General features: G+C 47.2%; 1 protein-coding gene across 1 annotated transcript in view; it reads right to left on the bottom strand.

The window, feature by feature from the left end:
* Window positions 1-904: 904 nt before the first annotated feature.
* XIRP1 (xin actin binding repeat containing 1) overlaps window positions 905-21319 on the bottom strand; it is a 45702-nt gene continuing 25287 nt past the window's right edge. Inside the window, exons 5-7 of the mRNA XM_077809513.1 lie at window positions 12400-12542; window positions 10564-10617; window positions 905-8662 (exon numbers count right to left, since the gene is read on the bottom strand). Coding sequence (XP_077665639.1) covers window positions 905-8662; window positions 10564-10617; window positions 12400-12542 — 7955 coding nt within the window. The remainder of the gene's footprint in view (window positions 8663-10563; window positions 10618-12399; window positions 12543-21319) is intronic.

The following is a 21319-nucleotide window of genomic DNA, read 5'->3' as shown; positions in this document are numbered from 1 at the left end:
TCTAATATCTTGAATTGAGAATGTACAAAACAAGTTCATAATAAAAAGAATTTCTTTACAAAGTTTCAAAGTGGATTTAAACATTTAACATAAGAATACATGGACAGTAAAATAAAATATTTTGTATATAATGAATAATAAATTACAGGTCAAAGAGAGAAAGGAAAGCAATAGCCATCTATTTCTTTAGTTGAACTTGATACAATCTTAACTAGAGCATCTTTCTTCATGTCCACCTTAGGGAGAATGACACTGACAAATATTCTGGAAATCCTGATTTATACCATTTTAGGTAGTACCGAATACTTGCTATGTACTGGTTTCTGCTAAGTATCTCTCCTCCCCCCTTCTCCCCCACCCCAATTTGAAGATGTTCTTTCTTTTAATAGCTAAGTGAAAACTACTCAACACACCCATGAGTGTGTGTGTGTGTGTGTGTGTGAGAGAGAGAGAGAGATGAGGTCTGCGTTGATATCAGAAAGAGATGGACAAGGTAGGATAAATGAGTCTGTTTCCAAAATACCCAGACAGGCTAGTTCTTTTGGCTGGCTCTAGTTGTCCTTTTTTCCTGCCTGTGTTCAGAGATGTCCTGGACACACCCACAAGCACTATTCAGAGGCGAAGAAACCTTCTAAAACACCCATTTGTTTATTTTCTTGCTTTTGCTGCTATCCAAGACTCAGATCTTCGGATGTGGGGTAACTCCAAGTCTGTCGGGTTAGTGAGGTGAAGGATGTTGTTTACCACAAGTGCTGGCCCTGAATTGTATTTGTATGCCAAACTCTAGGAGAACATTCTAAAAGCATCACAAGGCTTGGCGGAGTTCCTGTATGTCACATGGTTAAATCGATGAATTCATTGTTTCTTCTTTACCTGGTTAGCATCCCCCACTATTCAAAGCCTTCTATTTCTTTGGCTTGGAGTTGCCAAAAGTGACAAAGACCACCCCTGTTTCCTGGAAGCTGCCATTGGAGTGGAAGTCTTCACCAGGACTGTTTAGGTACCTCCGAAGGAGGGGCGAGGCGGTAATCTCATACCGGGGAGGAGAGACCACATTGCACGTGGAGGAGGTTTGGGTCTCTGATTGCTTGGTGACGGTGGTGGATGAAGTGATGATCTTGTTTCCGAACTCATCCACCTCCTCGTACTGCTCGGTCACAGTTCTGGTGGCTCCGTAAAGCTTGGATCCATCCGGACCTGTCTGCAGTTCTAATATGCTTTTCTGCCTCCTTGGATTCTGTGGGCTAGAGATGTTCAGGGGAGCTTTGTAGTCAGAAAAGCCTCCTTTGATTCCACCATGGCAGCTGCCTTTGGATGAGTTCGGTGTGCACCCCTCCTTGCCACTGTTGCCACTAAGCGGACACTCGGGGTTGCTGAGATAGTGTTGCCTAATTGAGTTTGATCCTATCTTCATCTGGATGGGCTCCTGTTCAATCTCCAAGGGAGCTGGATTGCATTCACCGGACCCCACTGATTTGCGAGTTAATGAGTTAAAGATGTTCTGAGTGAATGTGTCCCTTTTTCCTGGCATGTCGGGATAATCTTGTAAGGGGGCATCCCAGGGGGAATATGGCATCTTGGGTGATTCAGCAGGCTTTCTGGCTGCAGACTCAATGGAGATATAAGAAGGAGACGATGGAGAATTTACTCGCTGCTCAATGATGCAGGGGACCTCTAACTCTCCTTTGGGCATCTCCGTCTTTTCGGACCCATTTGCACTTTCCACAGATGCTGCGTTCTGCATCCCTTGTGCTGCTTTCTCTTGCTTGGCTTTGCTGGAGACTATGCTGATCTTACGGATATTGTTGCTGGTTGTAGGGCTCTGGGCGTTCCCCAGAGACTCCTTGAAGAGCCCAGAGAGCCCAGCTATGTCTGATTCTGACTTTAGATTAGAAACAGAATAGAGAGCTTTCCTAATGGCCTCCTCAATGTCCAGCAACCTAGCTAACGTCTGCTCCTTCAGGTGGATGATCTCAGCACTTGCCCTCTCCAGGTCTTCAAAAGCCAGCTCCACAGAGGAGACGCTGTCAGAGTCTTCCTTCGTCGTTTGCTCGGCCTTCTCGGCCTTGTGCTGCTGCGTCACTTGGTGAGCCTTCTGATGCACCACCCATTCTGGGACATTCTCAAAGAAGCTCTTCAGGGCTTTCACATCCACCTTAAATGTCTCCTCCTCAAACTCCTTCACTCGGGTCAGGATCTCTTGCAGCTCCTCCTGCCTTCGCAGATTCTCAAAGATTTCCATAGCCTCCTTGACGCTGCCCTTCATGATCTCCTCCTTGTGGAAAGACAGCCTCTTGAGACGTTCATCCTCCGTTTCTCTGCAGGACTTTTCTCGCATGACCACCACTGGCTTCTGTGCAAACTGCTCCCTCTTCGCTTCAAGACTGCCCCCTTGTCTACTGTTCACCTGCTGCTGCTCCTTAAAGAGGTCCCTGGAAATCTGATGGGAAGATGCTGAAGGCTCTTCTTGTCTTCTCTGATTTGTTTTCTGGGTGGTGCTCTGATTATCCCATAACCCATCGGTACTAGACATGCTTGCACTTTCTGTCTTAGGTGAGGCATTTAGTGCTGTGGCAGATCCTTTTCTCAGAAGGGTAGCTTGATTCTTAGGAGAGGTACTTGGCTTATTCTCACTCTCGGGGTTAGTAAGACCTATCTGATACCCATCCAGCCATTCTTGTTTTGATGTTAATGTGCAGCTGTTCTCTTGGCCAGATGAAAGTCTGTGTCCCGGAATTTCCTCAGCTGGACAGCAGTTCCTTGGAGCTGTTGCCTTCTCTTTGGTCATCACCTGTTCTGTTTCAGAGACAGCCACTCGATTTTTAAGTGGCTTTGACGTCTTAGAGTCTACTGACTCTTGCTTGCCCTGTTCTTCCTTGGTTGCCTTGTACCTTTCCTCTGCTATCTGAAGAGGTGTTTTGATGATGTCTTTTGGTGCTTTCTTCTCAGAGTTCTGGTTCTTTACTGTAACAGCATTGGCCACTGGTGATTGAGGGGTACAACACTTTGACTGACAGTCCCCACATCCCATTTGTGCTAAGGCATCAGAGCAACACGAGTCCTTTGCCTGATTCATGGGTGGGGTTTTTGCTCTGCTTAGCTCGCTCAGGCCTGAAGGTTTAGGAGGCAGTGCGGGTGGGACTAGCTTTGTCAACCTCCCTTTACTGTTGCTAGCAGGGCGTGAAGGTTTCTCCTGCAGGAAGCGCTCAGGTTTTGGAGGTGGAATGGGTTTCCTCCTTGGTGGGGCAGTAATTTCTGGTTTGGGGAGAATCGCTGGTTTCTCTGAAGGCCTCTGATCATTTGCTTTGGTGGAGGCGAGAGTGAGGGTCTTAGGGATAGCGTTGTGCATCGGTGCAGAACATCCCAGGGCTTCATCTTTTTTGCTTGGTTGGGAAGGGGCAGCTTCTCTTGCTTGTGTCATGGGTGGACAACACTTAGTTTTCATCACAGCAACTGGGGGAGGAGGAGGAAAGTCATTATCAGACTGGGACCCTGAAGTCACTACAGCTGTCTGGTTACTAATTGATTGAGTCTCGTTTTCCTTTTTACATATGGAATATGACTGCCCTGCATTTCTGTATATCATAGCGGCTTTAAAATCCCCTTTGGAGACATTAACATTAGACTTCTCCAGCGACTGAAGAGTGGCCTTTAAGTTACCTCGAACAACATCCTCCTTCTCTACTTGTCTCTGTTCTGTTGCAGCACTTTGCAGTGCTCTGATAGCTGTCTTTACATCCCCTCTGAGCATAACATCTTGCTCTCTTTCTTCTTGCACTGATTGCTCTTTGTAATCAGACTCAATAAAAGGGTTTACATAGGGTTTCACTGGCTTGGCAGTAAACAGACCATCCTTAACGCTAACATCTGCACTAGGCACACCTTGGCTTTCCTGGCACAAATGCTGTCCTCCCTGTACTTCCTCGGAAGTACTGACCTTTTTGTGTGACGTCATGCTCTTCTGAGACGCACTTGCGTGGGACTTGGATGACTCCTGGTCTCTGATGGTGGCGCTGGCTTGATGCTGCTTGGGGGGTGCACATTCCTGTTGGCAAACAGTTGATTGCATGGTCACTGTCCCTGAAATGCTGGGTGCCTGCTGCTTAGAGGCGAGATGGATTTGCTCCGTGCTCTTGTGGAGCTTGCTCTGGACTTGGTGCTGAATGCTTTTTGCCTCAGCTGTGGCCAGCCTTAGACTCTGCATTGCGGCTTGAAGATCACTTCCAAGGGCCGCCTCCTCCATGTTTTTTGTCATCTGGCTGGTTTCCCCTGCCACTGAACGCTGGCTTCTGGCCATGTCATCTTTCTGAGCCACCACTTTAGTGGAGGCTGCTCCCTGTGGTACAATCTTCACTTCCTTCACATCTCTAGAGACTCTCTCCTCTCTCTCTGCCTTCTTGTTGACATTCTTAGCCTTTTTCAGTGATTGTGTGGTTGCCTGAATATCCCCACACACAATATCTTCCTTTCCCACCCCTGTGGGCCGGCTCAGGTTTTGCCCAAGACACTGCACAGTGGAGTCTGTGTCACCTGCATGCACTGCCTTTCTTTCTAACATGTTCTCTTTGCTTACACCTTCACACATGAGCACTCTCTTAGTCCCCTTAATGCCCCCTTGCCCCACATCTTCAGTCACTTTATCTGCTGGCTCTTCCTGTTGCAAGGCATGCATATTAGCCCCTTGCACATCCTGCTGGATGAATTCTGCTGGCTCCTGGTCTGCTTGAGAGGAGATGAGGGACTCTATCTCAGACTCCCGCTGAAGGTTCTTTAGGTAGTCCAGGTCTCCCTTCTCGATGCAGCTGGTGTACAGCTGGACATTCCCCTTCTCGTTGTCCTCCCGTCTGATGGTTGCCATCATCCTCTGCTCTTGCGAGGAAGCCAGCAGGTTCCCTATGGTTGACTTCACATCTCCCTTGACAACTTCCTGCTGGACGGAGTGGTGCAGGAGGGAGTAGATAGTCATCTTCACCGACCCCCCCTCTGTCTCTTGCATGACCATTCCCTTTTTGATGGAGGCATCTTGGCTAAGGAGACTTTGGAGAGCCTTAGCAACGTCATCCCTCAACTCCTCTTTGCTTTTATCGGCTTCGCTTGGGTCCAGTAGCTGCAGTGGGCTGACTTTGATCTTGCCCTCCTCGTCCTCCTCCACCAGCATCCCCTGGGCCTCCACATTGGTCCTGTGCAGTAGTTGCAGCATGATCCTTTGCAAATTGCCTCCCACAATCTCTTCCTTTTGGATCTCTGGAGTAGTTTGCGTGCTGAACTGGTACTTCACCATCCTCACGCTCCCTACGTCATTGGCTTCTATGAGGATCCCGTCATGCTGGATGGCCTGGCAGGCGCAGAGGCCTTCCAAAGTCTCCCTCACTGTCCTCTCTTTCACCTCAGTTTCGGTTCTGTGTTTAGAAGAGCTGAGTTTATCCAGAGGGGTGGTTTCAAACAGCCATGTTGTGCTCTTCACATCAGCATGAGGGACCACCTCCGGGGCATTGGTGCTGGCAGACCCCTCGGGGTCTTTGAGACTATCCATGGGCTGAGTTTCAAACAGCCATGTGCAGCGCTTCACATCCCCTTTCTGGCTGTCTTCTCTCTGCACAGTGGTCATGCTGGAGCTTGCTTCAGACTCTCCCTTCAGGGAATCGATGGGCTGGTTCTCAAAAAGCCAGGTGGATGTTCTCACATTGCCCTGCTGGACATCGCTGACGCTGACCATCCTCACGTATTTCTTCTGGCTCACCGGCTGAGACTCGAAAAGCTGCTTGTTGGTCTGGACATCCCCTTTCTGTACATCATCCACTGTCCTGGCCACAGACCTCTTCCCTCCAGAGAAGGAATCGAGAGGCTCCGTCTCAAACCTCCATCGGGCAGACTGGACATCCCCTTTCTTGATGTCCTCTTGGGTGACAGCCCTGATCACGAACACCTCCTCCTCCTTCTTGATCTTATCCAGAGGTTTGGTTTCGAAGAGCCACCGGGCACCTTTCAAGTCGCCTTTCATTATTTCTTCCTTCTTCAGTGAGGTGACCTCATGGTATTCCCCCTCCTTGTCCTGGATGGCATATAGGGGCTGGCTCTCAAAGAGCATGGTGCAGGACTTGATGCTGGCTTTGATCATTGTCTCCTCCTGGATCCTCTTGATCTCCGTCTCATCTACCTTGTCATGAATCTGGTCTAGGGAGTAGGTCTCAAAAATGAACCTCTTGCCTCCGATGTCCCCCCCCTCGATATCCTTCTCTGGGGGGATTTCTTGTATGCCCTCAGTGTTGTTCTTTAAAGTATCCATGGGGAAGTTCTCAAAGAGCCAGGTGAACTTGTGCACTGATCCAGCTTCAATGTTCCCATCTGCAGGGACACCATTCTCTTTTGTGGCTGCAGCCAATTTACCCAGTACATCCAAGGGTTTGGTTTCAAAGAACTCCTTCACCCGAGACACTTCACCGGACTGTATCTCCACGTGGCTGGAGTACCTGACCATTTTCTTTGAGTCAGTCTCGCTGGAGGCATTGGTAACCAGTGGTTCAGTCTCAAACAGATGTCTGACAGTTTTGACGTTGACTCCTTGTAAGTCATCTTGGCAGTATGCTTTGCCAACCTGCAAATACTGCTCCTCCTGGCCTTTCAGGGAGTCCAGGGGCTGGGTCTCAAACATCCATGTGTACGACTTAACGTCAGCCTGTGGTACAGAACTTTCCCCTTCCTGCTTTTTCTCCACCTTCTCATACAGGGTGTCAATTGGCTGTGTCTCAAACAGCCACCTGCAGGTCTTCACATCACCCTGCTGGGTAACCTCTCTCTTCACCGAGGAGTGCTCTTCTCCTTGGTTGGCTTGGTGATGGATGACATCAATGGGCTGGGTTTCAAAGAGCCATTTTGCTGTTCTGACATCACCAGCTATCACTTCCTGCTTTGTGATCCCTCTGATTATATCCACCTTCTTGGTGCTGTCATCAAACTGGTCCAAAGGTTTGGTTTCAAACATCCATTTGTAGTTCTTGACATCGCCGCTCATGACCTGCTCTCTGCTTACAGAGGTGACCTTGTGGAAGTTTCCGAAGCTGTCTTTGATGGCATACAAAGGTATTGTCTCAAACAGGACCTGGTTGGCTTTGACGTTCCCAGCTGGTATCTCCTCTTCTTGTTTGGTGATGGGCTCAGCATCAGACTGCTTAATGCTGTCTAATGGGAGAGTCTCAAACAGGTTTTTGAAAGATTTAACATCCCCCTTCATCATCTCTTGTACATTAGAGGCTGAGAGGGGGTCTTCAGAGGATGCCTTTGAGATGCTGCTGAGGGGACAGGTCTCAAAGACGTGCTTTCTTTGTTTCACATCCCCCCTCTCCTCTTCCAAAATCCCCACTCTCTTTAAATGACCCACTTCAAAATTATCTTTTAGGGTTTCCATTGGTTGGGTTTCAAACAGCCAGAGTGTAGATTTCACGTCACCGCCGATGACTTCTTCCTTGGCTGGGCTGCTGTCTGAGACTTCTCCTTTCAGAGAGTCAAGAGGCTGGGTCTCAAAAAGTAGACGCTGCTTACTGACATCTGCCCCGTCAACGAAATCCATGGAAGCCCTGAAATCCTTTTCTTCCACCGTCAATTCTTTGATCGCATCAAGTGGCTGAGTTTCAAACATCCACCTTGCTCCACTGACATTCCCCCTTCCTGCCTCTTCTAATGAAATCCCCCGGATAATTTTCACTTTGGACGTGTCCTTGTTGATGGTATCCAGTGGTTGAGTCTCAAACAACCAGCGAGCGGTCCTGACCGCATTGCTCTGTATTTCTTCTCTGCAGACAGATTTGATCTCGTGGATGTTGCCAGTTTTGTCTCTGATGGCACAGAGTGGCTCTGTCTGGAACAGCTTGATGGTTTTCTTGACATTGCCCTTTAGCTCCTGGATTTCTGATTTGAGCTGCAGGATACTTTGCTCCTCCACTGAGCTGTAGTGGCCCAGCGCTTCCAGGGAGTAGGTTTCAAAGAGTTGCTTGGCACCTTTCACGTCCCCTTTTTGAACAGGCTCCTTGAGAACTGCCTCCTGCACGTCTGTTTCATCTGAGTACATTTTGTTTAATGAGTCCAGCGGCTGGGTTTCGAACAGCCACCGGGCTGTATGCACGTCCCCTTTGGTGTGGACTGTCGTGGGCACTTTGGTCAACGCAGACAGCCTGTCTCCGTTTAACGACTGGCTTTCAAACCTCCTGGAGGTGCTTTTCACATCCCCGCTTGGGATGGGTTCCTCCTCCGCCAACGTCTTGGTCGGTTGATGCTCCCCAATAGAGTCTAGCGTCCAGTTTTCAAAGATCCAGCGCATGGACTGAACCTCCCCCGGGAGCACGGCGTCCAGATTCACTGAGGCCTGGGCACTGGGATCTTCCGTGCTGAGCATTTCCGCCAGGTCCTCAGTCACAGCTTCCTCCAGGTTCTTCCTCAGCTCAGGGTGCATGTGCCTATAGAGCCTCTTCAGCTCATTCACCTGGCGCTGCTGGTAGAACTTTGAGAAGGATCCCTTAGGGGGCGGCCGTGGGTTCGAATCCTGGCTCCCAACCAGGGAAGTAGAGGCCTGGAAGGAGTCTTGCAGGGGAGGGGGAGGTGGAGGTAAGTCCTCTTCCATTTTCTTGCCATTCACTTTAGATGACGTCTGGTTCTGAAGCTCTGCCATCTTTGGGGAAACAGTTTTAAACATCAGCATTATCTTTCCCCACTAGCCCGGTTAGTAGTGAGTACAGCAAACAAGTGAGGAAAACCCATGCACCTAGCGAATATGAATTCCATACCTTGGATTCAGCGGCACACAGCACCCAAAAGCATCACGCCACAGCAAACTCTCTCCAGGCTTGGGGTTAGGGTGTTAAATCTGTGTCCACAGCCAGGCAGTTTAAATCAAGGTCTCTAATCCACACATTTCTAGCAGTTATAGTCTGGAATCTCCACGTCTAAAGTCAGCTAGAGAGCAACAAAGAGACCTGATCTGGATAGTGTTAGCAAGAGAGGATGAGCATCAGAATAATATTAATGGGGGCACGTCTGAATAGCAGGGAGCTAATGCCCTGCTTAGATCTCTCCCAGGTGTGCGGTACTGCAGTGGGTCTGGGGAATGAAGACCCAGTTAGGGATTCAGAAGGAAGCCGGTGGACCTACCGCCTCCTGGTAATCAGATGGGAGAAGACCCAGTGAGGAGGCAGAACTCAGTGACTAGGATGATGAGTGAAGACCATCTATATATTTGGGTGGCTGGAACGCTGCATGAAGTAGTCAGAATGATGGGTTTTAATCAGAGCTAGCCTTTCTCTATCTATGCCAAAGCCTTTTCTTACAACCTGTGCAAACCTACACCTCCAGAACGAAGAAAAACTTCACTGCATTAATGATTTCCTCTGTTGTGGCTCTACCAGGTGTCCCATAGCTCCAGGTGAAACAACGATAGTTAATATGCTTGGAAAACATAATGCAGATCAGAGACCTAAGATGAGCGACGTTTAACTTGGAATGACATAGGTATTGGGCCAAGATGAGAGTTGGTGTAAGTGAGAGCCCCTCATGCCCACTTGTGATCTGTAAGGGAGAGTAACTTACACAGCATGGAGCCAGAAGAAAATGTACAAGGGTGTACAATAAAGTAGTGTGTGGTCCCCTTTAACTTCCACTGCCTTAAACCCTCCTCCTCGTTGCTTTTCCTTATGAATCCTCACCTCTCTTCTGACTCCTCAGCATGAGAATTAAACCAGTTAAGATGCAATTAGACTTGGTGGGCCAAATTCAGAGGTGATACATAAGGAGGGGAAAGGAAATCTAAGCAGGTGTAACATACACACTTTGAGGGGCCAGGAGAAGGTATAAGTTACGCCACTAGATTCCCTCCAGACCTATTGGGCCAAATTCTGCTCTCGGCTACATGGAAACATTGATATTGAAGTGAATGGGAGTTGCATCTCTGTGACATTAGAATTTTGTCTGCTTATACACTGACTTTGCTCCCTAGTATTTTAGCTTGTGAAGTTTGATTGTGGTATGGCATAATGCTATGTTGAATGCACAGCATCTATTCTATAGGAGATTTACTATATCTACTATAATCTATAGGAGATTTTACCAATTGGAGGTAGCTGATGCTAATAATCATTACCTAGGAGAGACCCTAATTCTAGCAGTCCATCTTTCAACACAAGCAGAAACCTTTGCATGCCATTAAACTTTGTGTATTTTTTCACTCAAGATCGGATATGTGCAATGTTATGTCACTCGGTTAAACACACAAATACTTCCATTTTAAAAAAATGCATTGAACCTTAGTAACAAAAGACCAAAATGAGTATATTTCATGGCAAGTTGCAAAACACTGCAGCTTCATATGAGCTGATATATTTCTAAATTCCTGGACTCTTTTTATGTAAGGTGATTTTGAACCCCATAAACAAAATACGGCTGGGTAGTTGAGATGTCAGACCTCCATATTCTGCATGAGAGCGCTCCTCATTGTCAAGCACAGCTAGTTAAATCACACTAGACACCAGTCCACAAAGACTTGGTTAGACAACCACACGTATTCTTAGCATTTCCTACCTTGCTTGCTTTCTGGCTGTCAAGACGATGAGCAGTGCTCTCCTTTGTGGTATTCTGAAAGAGAAATAAAACATAATTATATAGAACTGCACACATTCACATGTGCTCTGTGTGCGTGTGTGTCTGTGTAACTTACTAGTTCTTACATTAGACCTTTTTATTATTTCAGAATTATGTTTTCCAACACAAAACCCAGAAGAAGGCGTTATAATTGAAAACCAAGAATGCCCTAGTGGACCGGTAAGTGCATTGTGGACAGGTTGATTCACAGGAGAGGCATGGAGTGTTACATACATAAGTACAAAGGACGGGGAGCATATGGGAATCGGAACCTGCATGGATGAGAGCATTGTGGTGGGGCTACAATGATACTGTCCTCTGATTTAGGAGCAGGAGTGAGCCCTAAGCGTGGACCAGATAGCTAAGCTACTTGAGAGAGCTCATATTTAAACCATTGTTCTCAGCTGTATCCATTCTTTACCTGCCCCTTTTTGGTACCCCGCCCATTTGTGAATAAGGGAACCGGACGTGAATAGAGCTTCAGACTTCATGCCGCTCAGTACGGACGATTGCCCTAGGGCTTAACGCGGCTGTGGATACATCCCCATCTGAGCTGGGAGCTGGGATTCCCAGCTTTTGTAGATGTACCGTCGTAGCAGAGCTGTGGTAGCAGAGACAGCAGCTTGGGCTAGCTGCCCCTGAGGTTCCAGGGGGCCTGGGTGGGTTTGGATTCAGGTGGCGAGTTCGAGAAGCCGCCCGTGCCATCCCAGCCACATTGCTACTTTAGGTGCTAGCTTGAGCAGAGCCAGCAGAGGATTAGCTGCATGAGCCAGGCATGTCACCTCCCAGCTCGGATGTAGACGAAGCCTGACTGGATAACTTCCCCTCGCGCTGGGTTAGAGCGCACCAACTTTGTGTGTGCCGCTGCCCTGCCGGCACAGGATGACTTGACGTGGTTTTATATAGGTGCTTCGTGGAAAGAAGATCCAAGTAAACGTCATAGAAAATCTTTCCCTTCCAGTCTGAAATTGATTTATCCATTAGGATTTAGCTAGGGCCTGATCCTGAAAGGTGCCGAGCATCCACAACATCCCTTGAGGTCAACGGGAACTGCGGGTGCTCAGCCTCAGTTAGGATCAGACCCTAGGGTCTGGCACCTTTTGAGAGCCCCAATGCATATTACAAATTACTATGTGTATCCTACAGGGCCTGATCCTGCCCTTTTGAAGTCTATTGGACTTTTGCTATTTACTGCAGTGCAAGTGGGATCGGACCAGCAAGGCTGAGGATGACTTTATTTGTTGCTGAAATGTAGTCACCTCTGGGGTGTAATACAGGAGCAATTTAACAGCACGCAGCAACACCGCTCAAGAATGTAGGGATGGGAGTGAACAAAATCACAGGCCGCTGAAGCTGCAAGAACACTGTAGATGCTTAACATAGGCACTGTACTTGAAGATGGTTATTAAATATACAGGATATAGTATTGTGTGTATATACACACACACACACACACACACACACACACATATGAGTGTCTGCATGTATATAATGTATATACAATATATGTGTGTGTACATGCATGTATAATATAACACACAACCCTTCTACCAGGGGCTTATGTATATATATATCTATGGTAAATTAATATGTTTTACAGCTCCTTGGCAAGAGAAAGATGGTGATTTTTGGAGGATTAATTCCATATTCTTCCAAATCTATATAAAACAAACATATTCTTTCCCCTCGTTATGGCCAGTTGCTGGGAACAGACATTGCTGAGATGCTTTTGGTGACTCATACGAGGGCCAGGAATGAAAAGCATGAGATACTTACAGACTTTGGGAGGCTGACTGCGTGAGCAGCTGTCTCAGACAGATAGAGAGCTGACCGCTCCTTCACGGAGGGAGAGGAGGGTTTCCCGTGTCCTTGGTGCAGTATGCGTCTAGTGTTGTCTAAAACTGACTGTGTCCTCTCAACTGAAACAGGGACAAAGGTGTATGTTAGATATACGCCAGAGTGCCGAGGCAGCAAAGAGGGCTGGCCTTATGCACAAGCGAGACAAGTGACTGCATGGGGTCCTGACAGGAGCTTCAGCAACTCCCCACCCAATCGCTTCAGCAACTCCTGTCCCAATTGCTCAGGTCTCGAGTGGCGGGGGGAACTGAGTGGTCAGTCACTGAGGCTAGGGGACCCTGCTCCAAGGACAAGTCGTTGATCTGTTTGCATGTTCTGGGACTGGATAGGGAAGCAGCCCAGGGTGAAATGTGTGGCAGATGGGGAGCCCTGCTGATCACAAGGTTCCTTCTTAACTGTGATTCCTCTGGGTTATGAAAGAGACATTGAAACTTTCCAAACTCTCAAGGGGACGGAAATTAACTTGAGATGTGGGTTGGGGAGAACTAAGAGATCAGACAGAAACTAGGGGACGCTGGAACCACCATACTGGACTGGAGCATTGGGCCATCTAGTCCCAGGTCCTGTCTGTTCCATACCATGTGCTGGAAGAAAAGACCACATCCTGGCTGCCACCTGTGAGCAGCAAAAGACATATTTTCAAACCGTCTCCTCATTCTGTTGTCTTATCAGCAAAGCTGCATTTCTGTAAGGCTCGGACTCAGACCTCATAGAGCTAAGGCAATGCCACCTTGATGTTGGAATGCAACTGCCAGAAATGAGAGGGTGGGGGGAAATGAAACTCTTATTTACTTGAAACTTTAATCAACACCCCCTTCTTATGGCCCCATCACTATGCTACCTGTGCCCCTCACAAGTAGTTAGCTTCACAACTCCCCTGTGAGGTAGGGAAATATTATAATCCCCATTTTACAGATGGGGAATTGAGGCACAGAGTGGTTAATTGATTTTCCCAAGGTCATGTGGGAAGTCAGTGGCACAGCTGGGAATTGAATTTGGATTGTGGCCTAATGCCCTAACCACAAGACCATCCTTCCTCCCTTATGATATATATCTGCTCTTCTCCTTGAGCTGCCTGGACCCACCCCAAGCATTTGCTAACATAATTCCAACATTGCCTTATGGAGAAGGCCACAGTCTGTTGCTTTTCCAGCTAGTTCTCCCCTGCTCACTGTTACCCAACCAGTGCATGTGTTTGTAGCTAAGGGCCTGATCCTGAAGTCAGAGAGCTTTGCCACTGACTGAGATGAGATCAGGGTGAGACCCTAATAGACAGATGGATATTGAAATGAATACACCTATTGTGGCCGATTGGACCGTGCCAAAAGAGATCCAGCACTCCCTAGTCCAGCCAATGTATTTCTATTTTGCTTTGTCATGAGTAAGGAAGGCAGATATCCCAAATGCGCGCCAAAATATCACAAATGCCATCACAAATGCCACAGCCCATCGCTTGTATATGTACAGCTATGTCCACATATGAATGCATATGGATATATGTGTTTTCTCTCCTTGCTAGTCAAGATTTTATTTCCCATCTCAGTACAAGAGAGGACCACAGCACCTTGCTGGATGCTGCACGCCTCTTAAAGAAACCCCAGTGTTTGTGGCACTGGAATTTACTGCAGTATTTACAGTGTTTTCTACTTGAACTACTGTATAGGAAACACCACAATAAATCCAACTTCTGCAGTGCAGTAAAGGTTGCTTTGGTTTTTACAGGATGACCACTGTATGCATATTGACGGTGCTGAATAAGTAATAATAATCCTTTTGGTTCATTATGCAGCATTGCCAGCCCCACGCATTGAGTCAGGTCCCCAAGAACCACACAATTGGCTTAAAATAACGACACATTGAAAATAATAAATTGGAGGGTCATTTTTTTTTTGCCTTCTTGATTTTGATCCTCAGATTTCACATTGTCAAGCTTTTCTCTGCTCACATCAGTGCGAGAAATGCACTTTTCAAAACCAATGGAACGCTGAGAATCTCACACAATAATATGACCCCAAGGGATTGGGCTTTAGGTAATACATCAAGTAGCATGAGACTCACAATAAAATCGTGAGACCTGGTGACAATGATACACACACACTAGAATGGTGTGTCTCACCCTGCGATTATTGGTGACCTTTCTTGGCAGTCCATTGGAAGGTGGTAGGTCACATGGTGCCGGGTGTTCCTCCTTGCTTCCAGTTGCTTCTACAAATGCCCAGGCCTTTCAATACAGAAAGGAGGTTGGGTACCTGGGAAGCAGCTGGAAACAATGAGGAATGAGCCTAGTTGGATCTGCTGGAGTCACTGGCGCATAAGAGGAGAGGAAATAGATACCACCAGCAGAACATTCCAAATATGGGGATCTATCTAATTATTGCTTTTCTATGCAATACCACATCCGTATTTCAGAATGGGAAGGGGAGGATCAACAAATTGGAGAGGGTTCAGAGAAGATCCAGAAGAATACTTAAAGGATTAGAAAACGTGTCTTACAGTGATAGACTCAAGGAGCTCAATCTCCATTTAGCGCAACAAAGGGAAGGCACCACAGAGGAGCCCACAGCCTGGCAGCGGGGCTCACAGGCAATGCAGTGTCTGCATAGACACTGCATCATCCTAATTACATTGACCTACGCACTACGCCTCTTGTGGAGGTGGAGTTATTAGGTTGGTGTAGTGGGGGACTTACGTAGGCAGGAGCAATGCTGTAGTGTGGACGCTTACAGAGTTAAGTCGATGTAAGCTGCCTTGCATTGACCTAACTCTGGAATGTAGACCTGACCTAGGTATGCAAGCAGAGTTTAGGACTGGGGGTGGAGCTTAATTTTCATCACTCCCTCCAGCCCCTCCCCTTGCAAAGAAACACAGTCTATGTATGTGTAACACCAACATACTGTTTGTCGGTGGGTGGGATTGAACCTGGGACCTCTGAAGCTTAGTGCATGAGCCTCTACTGCATGAGCGAAAAGCCACGTGGCCCCTAGCTCAGGCTGTAGAGCAGACTCATTAATCTCTCTCTAAGTGGTCTCGGTGCCACTAGATGGAACAGAACACCACACCCAGGAGGTGAGTGAGTTACATATGTGTGAAATCTATGAGTTGAAAATGATAAATTCAAACAGACTGATAAAAAGATAAAAATAGCGGGATTGATAATGCCGCCTGAAATTCAGATATACGGCCTATAGCTAGTGGGTCCAGGCACTTTAGAAATTAATATTATGGAGCTGCATAAATATTCTATATCCTGAAGCCATCTAGGGATGTGCTGTCTGCATTAGTTACCCTAGACATAGGTGCTGGAACTAAAGGTTCTGGGGGTGCAGCTACGTTCCCTGGCTCGAAGTGGTCTCCATCATACGCAGCGTTTACAGTTTGGTTCAATGGCTTTCAGTATCCCCAGTACACAAATTGTTTCAGCAGACCTGCTCCTAGGTTTGTATTTTGGTGGTACTGCAGAGTACTGTTTGTTATGTGTATTCCCAGAGTGCCTATGAGCCACAGAAATGGACCAAGACAGCATTGTGCTAGGTGCTGTGTAAACACGGAACAAAGTGATAGTCCTTGTCCCAGAGAATTTATGGATATAACTTTTTTTTAAGCACCTAACTGAGATTTATAGTAGATTAAATCATATGCCTAGCAGAAATGAATGACTCCATTGCTAGCATGTGGCAAAATTCTTTTTCTGAGTGCCGCAAGCATTTGGATCCACTGAATGAAAGACCAAAGGGCTGCTCTTTGGATGATGGACACAGCTAGATACAAGACTTTCAGTCAAGTCTCTTCCTGTCATTTTCTTTCTTTTTCTTCTACGGTGCTTGGGATTTGCAAACCTGCTCTTTGCTTATCACCGTCCCGAAAATCACATGCCTTAGATATAGGGAGTTAAAAACAGCAGCATGAGCTGTGTGCTCTGAAAGCATGGAAAGTATGCAATGACCCACAGCTTTGCAGGACAGCTCGGGCACAGCAGCCACTCACTAAATTGCTAATTATAGATAATGGCCCACACAGCTGAGGAACAACAATTCATCCTGGTAACCAGAAAGCCAGGCCATAAACTGTCTGCAATTATTAAACAGCATTTATACGGGGTCTAATTATTTGACATTCAGACAGCAACTAGAATCCCAAAGTGCTTCACAAACTATAAACATATCGTCCTAGTGCAACATGGCCACCTCTGGGGCAAACCCTTACTGATCACAAAAACTGCCATGGAATCTCTTGGGTCTGGTTAAAATGTTTGAGACCCTGGATCGCAACATCTCATCCGAAAGCTCTAGTAAACTGTACGGGACTCAATTTTCTACCTTCCCTCGATGAAGGGCCAGGCTGACGCCGCTAGAGTTTGTTTTATTTATTACAGCCATCCCAGTAGCACTGGGCAGATGCTGACATAAATAAAACAGACCCTGCTGTGGCCCCAGGGAGTCCAGGGATTTAAAAGCTGATACTCTGATCACGACAACCACCCTCACTGGCCGGCTGATTAAAATGTGCTTCCGTGACCGCTGCACCCTGCAGTCAGTCCTGATTAGGAAAACCTGCCGTTGATGATTTCACTGGGAATTTTGCTTGAGTAAAGATTGTAGGATCTAGCTCTGATTTGGTTCCCATTGTAGACCACATCAAAATGCCCATTGGCTCCAATGGAGCTGGAATGTCGTGGAGTATTTATAAATTGAATCTGGGAAGCAGCAACGGTTTCAGTACCCCGGCAAACACCTCTGGGTAGTCATCTAGTTCTGTTAGCCGTAACCTTCAGCTTGGGCCAGCTGGCGGGCTCAGCTCAACAGAGGCCTGGAGCAGCAATCGAGGCCCAGGAAAGCTGCAGGCATGAGCTGAGATGCAGCGGGTAGAAGTCTGCAGTGGCCCAGCAGTGGAATAGCAGGAGGTGCTGCAGGCCTGCTGAGTATCAGCGAAGTGTATCAGTGGTTAGCTTGCACAGTGCCTGTCTGAGCTACGCCCAGCGCCAGCTAGCGGCCATTAGTCTGTCACTTTTCCAATTATTTAATTCATCTTTACCTTAAAACACACGCCTACGGCCAGAATCTCAGCTGTGTAAATTAGTGTAGACACATTCAAGTTAACGGAGCGATCCTGATTTACAGCTGCTGAGACTCTGCCCCGCAAAGTACAGAAGAGAGGACCAAATTCATCCCTGGTGTGACTCCACTGAAATCAGTTAAATGACACCCGGGGTAGAGTTTGACGCGTTGTATATTTCTGTTGTCAAGCCTGTGTTTAAAGCACGTTTTAGCCTGGTGCTCAGTCTCTAAAGCTAGATTCAGAGTCTCCCAATGTTACAAGGATTTTGGAAAGCTGCATAACACAGAACCTGAGAAACCTACACTTTTCCCTGCTTGGGAAATTATGCATCATATTCATTCATATTAATTGATCAGTTATTAAACTTCATGGGGGGGGTATAGTGATAAGCCCTAAATCGTAAACACAAACAGGCATTTAACCACTTGACACTGTAGCTAAAACCACCAGAGCACACTGCCTTCTATTGAAGGTAACACTACAAGATGAAGAAAGCGTCAGAGCTACATAGGAAGAAGGTAATGATGATGCAAAACTCAATACAAAATTCTTTCTTTCTTTTTCTTTTTCTTTTTCTTAACTATGTTAGCTCCAACAGCCAGAATCCCAGTAAAGGAAAACAAAATTCTTTTGCCACTGAGAAAAAAACCTATCTTTAAATAAGCTAGCAACCCTGATTGGCTTCTCCTGCCATTAAACCATTATGTGCTGTAGGGAAACAATGCCACCCACCTGTTAGTGTCCATCATCTTTCTTGGTAGGACTTTTCGTAGACCGGCTAGCACCACCGTCCCCAGTGAATTACTGAATGACTGAATCACCTAGTGAAAACCAGAAGCTGCAAGCTCAGCACCCAGTCTAGCTGAGATGGTCGGCTAACAGCATGTCATCAGCTTTGCTCCTGAAATCATCTGCACTGAACAAACACAGCTGCTAAGCAAACGCCCTTAGTCCCACCATCTGAACCCCACCTTGACCATCCCAGTAGTGGTGATTCAGGTATTTCCCTGCCTGTTACTGTACAGTGGGATGGCGTAATGGGATCTGAGCTCTGCCGTGTGGGCTAATGTGTTTGCAATTTGTTTTTACAAATCCAGTGATGTGAAGTGTGAAACTGAGTTCTCAGCTCAGTAAACTCACATCTACGCAAGCCAGCAATGCCAGGCAAAATAGCTTCCTCTTCTTGCTCTGAAAGTGTGGCTGATTATAGCCACTGGAGACCTCACCTTGCATGGTGTTTCCCCAGCCATGGGGAAATAGGTGGCTACTCTTTCCAGTGGGCTTTTCGGAGCCCTGTTTGTGCCAGTCACTAGTGTACCATGAGTCATTAGCAGACATGCACTGTGCCTCACTAAACTGAATGTGAAGTGGTTATGACGAGCAGCTTGCCCTTTCACAGGTCTGTGGAAGTCAGAGCTGGCAAAGAGCTCTCTTTCCTCTACCTGCCAACGCAGGATTGTTCTCCATGGTATGTTTTCTACCATTTGCCCGCTCTGTTTGTCAATACCTCGAGCGGTGGGGTAACTCCGTGGATTAAGCAGTTTAGCGAATGAGCGTAACCCACGTGGCTGTATGGTCTTTGCATTATTCCAAGCTGGCTGGTTTTGTTGCATAGAATCTCTAGAATCCCAGCTATTCTTTGCTGCATGGGAAGGGCTCGGAGACACCCAGTTGCTAGGTCCTCTGTGGGGAGCACCCAACTAAGGAGCTGCTTCAGACTCCTCAGCAGTGTGTTTGTGTGGCCGGCTGGAGGGGTGTTCTGCAGCGTTCTTTGCTACTGCCCCCACCTCCATCTCCACGAACCTCACCAGGTCACCCACCCTGTGCGTTAGTGAAACCTGGGAAACTCACCATCAGCCTCCATGAGATGGAGCCAGCGCCGATCAGTGACCCCAGCCCTCAGTGTTTGTGCATCAGAATCACAATTTGCCTTCACCCCAGTTTTAATGGATCATGTACCTGTCGCTAGCATTGAAAGTCAGTTGTGCTGAATCACGCCCTTCCCCCTGCTTCACGGGGAGATAATCAGTCCCCTGACAAAAGGCCTGCTCAATGCGAGCGCCACTCATGTGGCTGGTCTTGTGGAATCCTCATAGCTGGGTAAGCACTAATAATAGCTGGAGAAGAAGCCAGTGTGGCAGCTTAATCTGGGAGACTAGGCGCTCATTGGCCCTGTTAAATCAATGGGAACAAGTTCAAATCTCTTCCTCCATTCTGTGCTGTGACAGCCCATTGTGCTGCTGTCAGTTCCTTGATCCCATCACTTTGAGCAAAGGCCGATGGGCCTTGTTCAGCCCCGCGCTGGGTCCACATTCCTCATGGAATGATCCAGCGACACTTTTGTCACTGCGGTGAATACTAACTATGTGGGAAGCAGATGGGGGAGGGCAGGGGAAGCTCAGAGGACTGACCAGGCAGACTAAATCACTTTCCCTTTCTGAGGACCAGGAGTTCCCACAGCTGGACTGAAAGGGGAAGTGATCCTGGGGATACACCCCTGGAACTAGTGGAACATGCTATAGACCTTCTATTGGCGTGAAGGTGGGGGCACAGGCAGGTTTTCTTCAGGCAGCTCAGCAGTGGATAAAAGTGCCTTTCAGCTATTTCTGACTTGTCTGCCCAACTCCAACTTGCTGTTGAGCATTTGGGAGACACATGAGAAAAATCATTCAAAGGCCATGTGCTGATTTTGCCAATGTGAGAAGAAAGGGCAGCATTTGGGGAGGGCAGGAAACAGCTGCTTAAAGTGAGGCTGCTGGCAGGAAAGAATCGGGAACACTGATGTCCAGAGGCTTCCTATTTATTCTCTCTTGCTCCATACCTTCTGGATCAGGTTTTTGCTGGTTTGCAAACTGCCTGTTTCCCTCTAACTGCCAGTTTTGCAAAGTCCAGTTGGAATCTGAAATTTAAACTGGGCTCTTTCTAGGGATGGGCAAGCATGGGATAGTTCATTATTGCCAACCACAAATAGTCAAAAATGATGAGTCTGTTCCCAAAAAATCATGACATTGGCCTAAAAATCACGAGGTGGTTTTTTTTAAAAATATATCTTGGTTTTTTTTTTCTTTCTGGTTTTTGACCCTTTAGGTGCACCTGAGTCACATTTCCAGCCTTTTCTCCACAGCTATGAGGGCTAGAAATGTCCCTTTAAACAAAAAAGAAAGCTGAGATGCTCATGTATTCACATGACTCCAGCAACTGGGGCTTTAAGGAAAACACTAAGTAAGTGAGCTAGTAACGCTGTTTTCAGATTGCAAACTCTTTGGGGTAGGGACTGTATTTTATAATGAGTGTGCACAGCAACTAGCAGAATGGGGCTCTGATATCCGTTTTTGGGTCTCTAAGCTCTGTCATGGTTGGAAAAGCTTGGAAAAGAGGCGACTAAGGAGGGGTATGATAGAGGTCTATAAAATCATGAGTGCTATAGAGAAAGTAAATAAGGAAGGGTTATTTACTCCTTCTCATAATACAAGAACAAGGGGCCACCAAATGAAATTAATAGGTAGCAGGTTTAAAACAAACACAAGAAAGTATTTTTTCACGCAACGCACTGTCAACCTCTGGAACTCCTTGCCAGAGGGTGTTGTGAAGGCCAAGATTATAACAGGGTTCAAAAGGTAGCTAGATAGATTCATGGAAGATAGGTCCATCAATGCCTATTTGCCAGGATGGGCAGGAATGGTGTCCCTAGCCTCTGTTTGCCAGAAGCTGGGATTGGGTGACAGGGCATAGATCACTTGATGATAACCTGTCTGTTCATTCCCTTTGGGGCACCTGCCATTGG

The sequence above is a fragment of the Eretmochelys imbricata genome, chromosome 2, assembly GCF_965152235.1.
Source record: "Eretmochelys imbricata isolate rEreImb1 chromosome 2, rEreImb1.hap1, whole genome shotgun sequence".
Classification (NCBI taxonomy): domain Eukaryota; kingdom Metazoa; phylum Chordata; order Testudines; family Cheloniidae; genus Eretmochelys; species Eretmochelys imbricata.
This window is presented reverse-complemented; position numbering and strand designations above follow the sequence as displayed.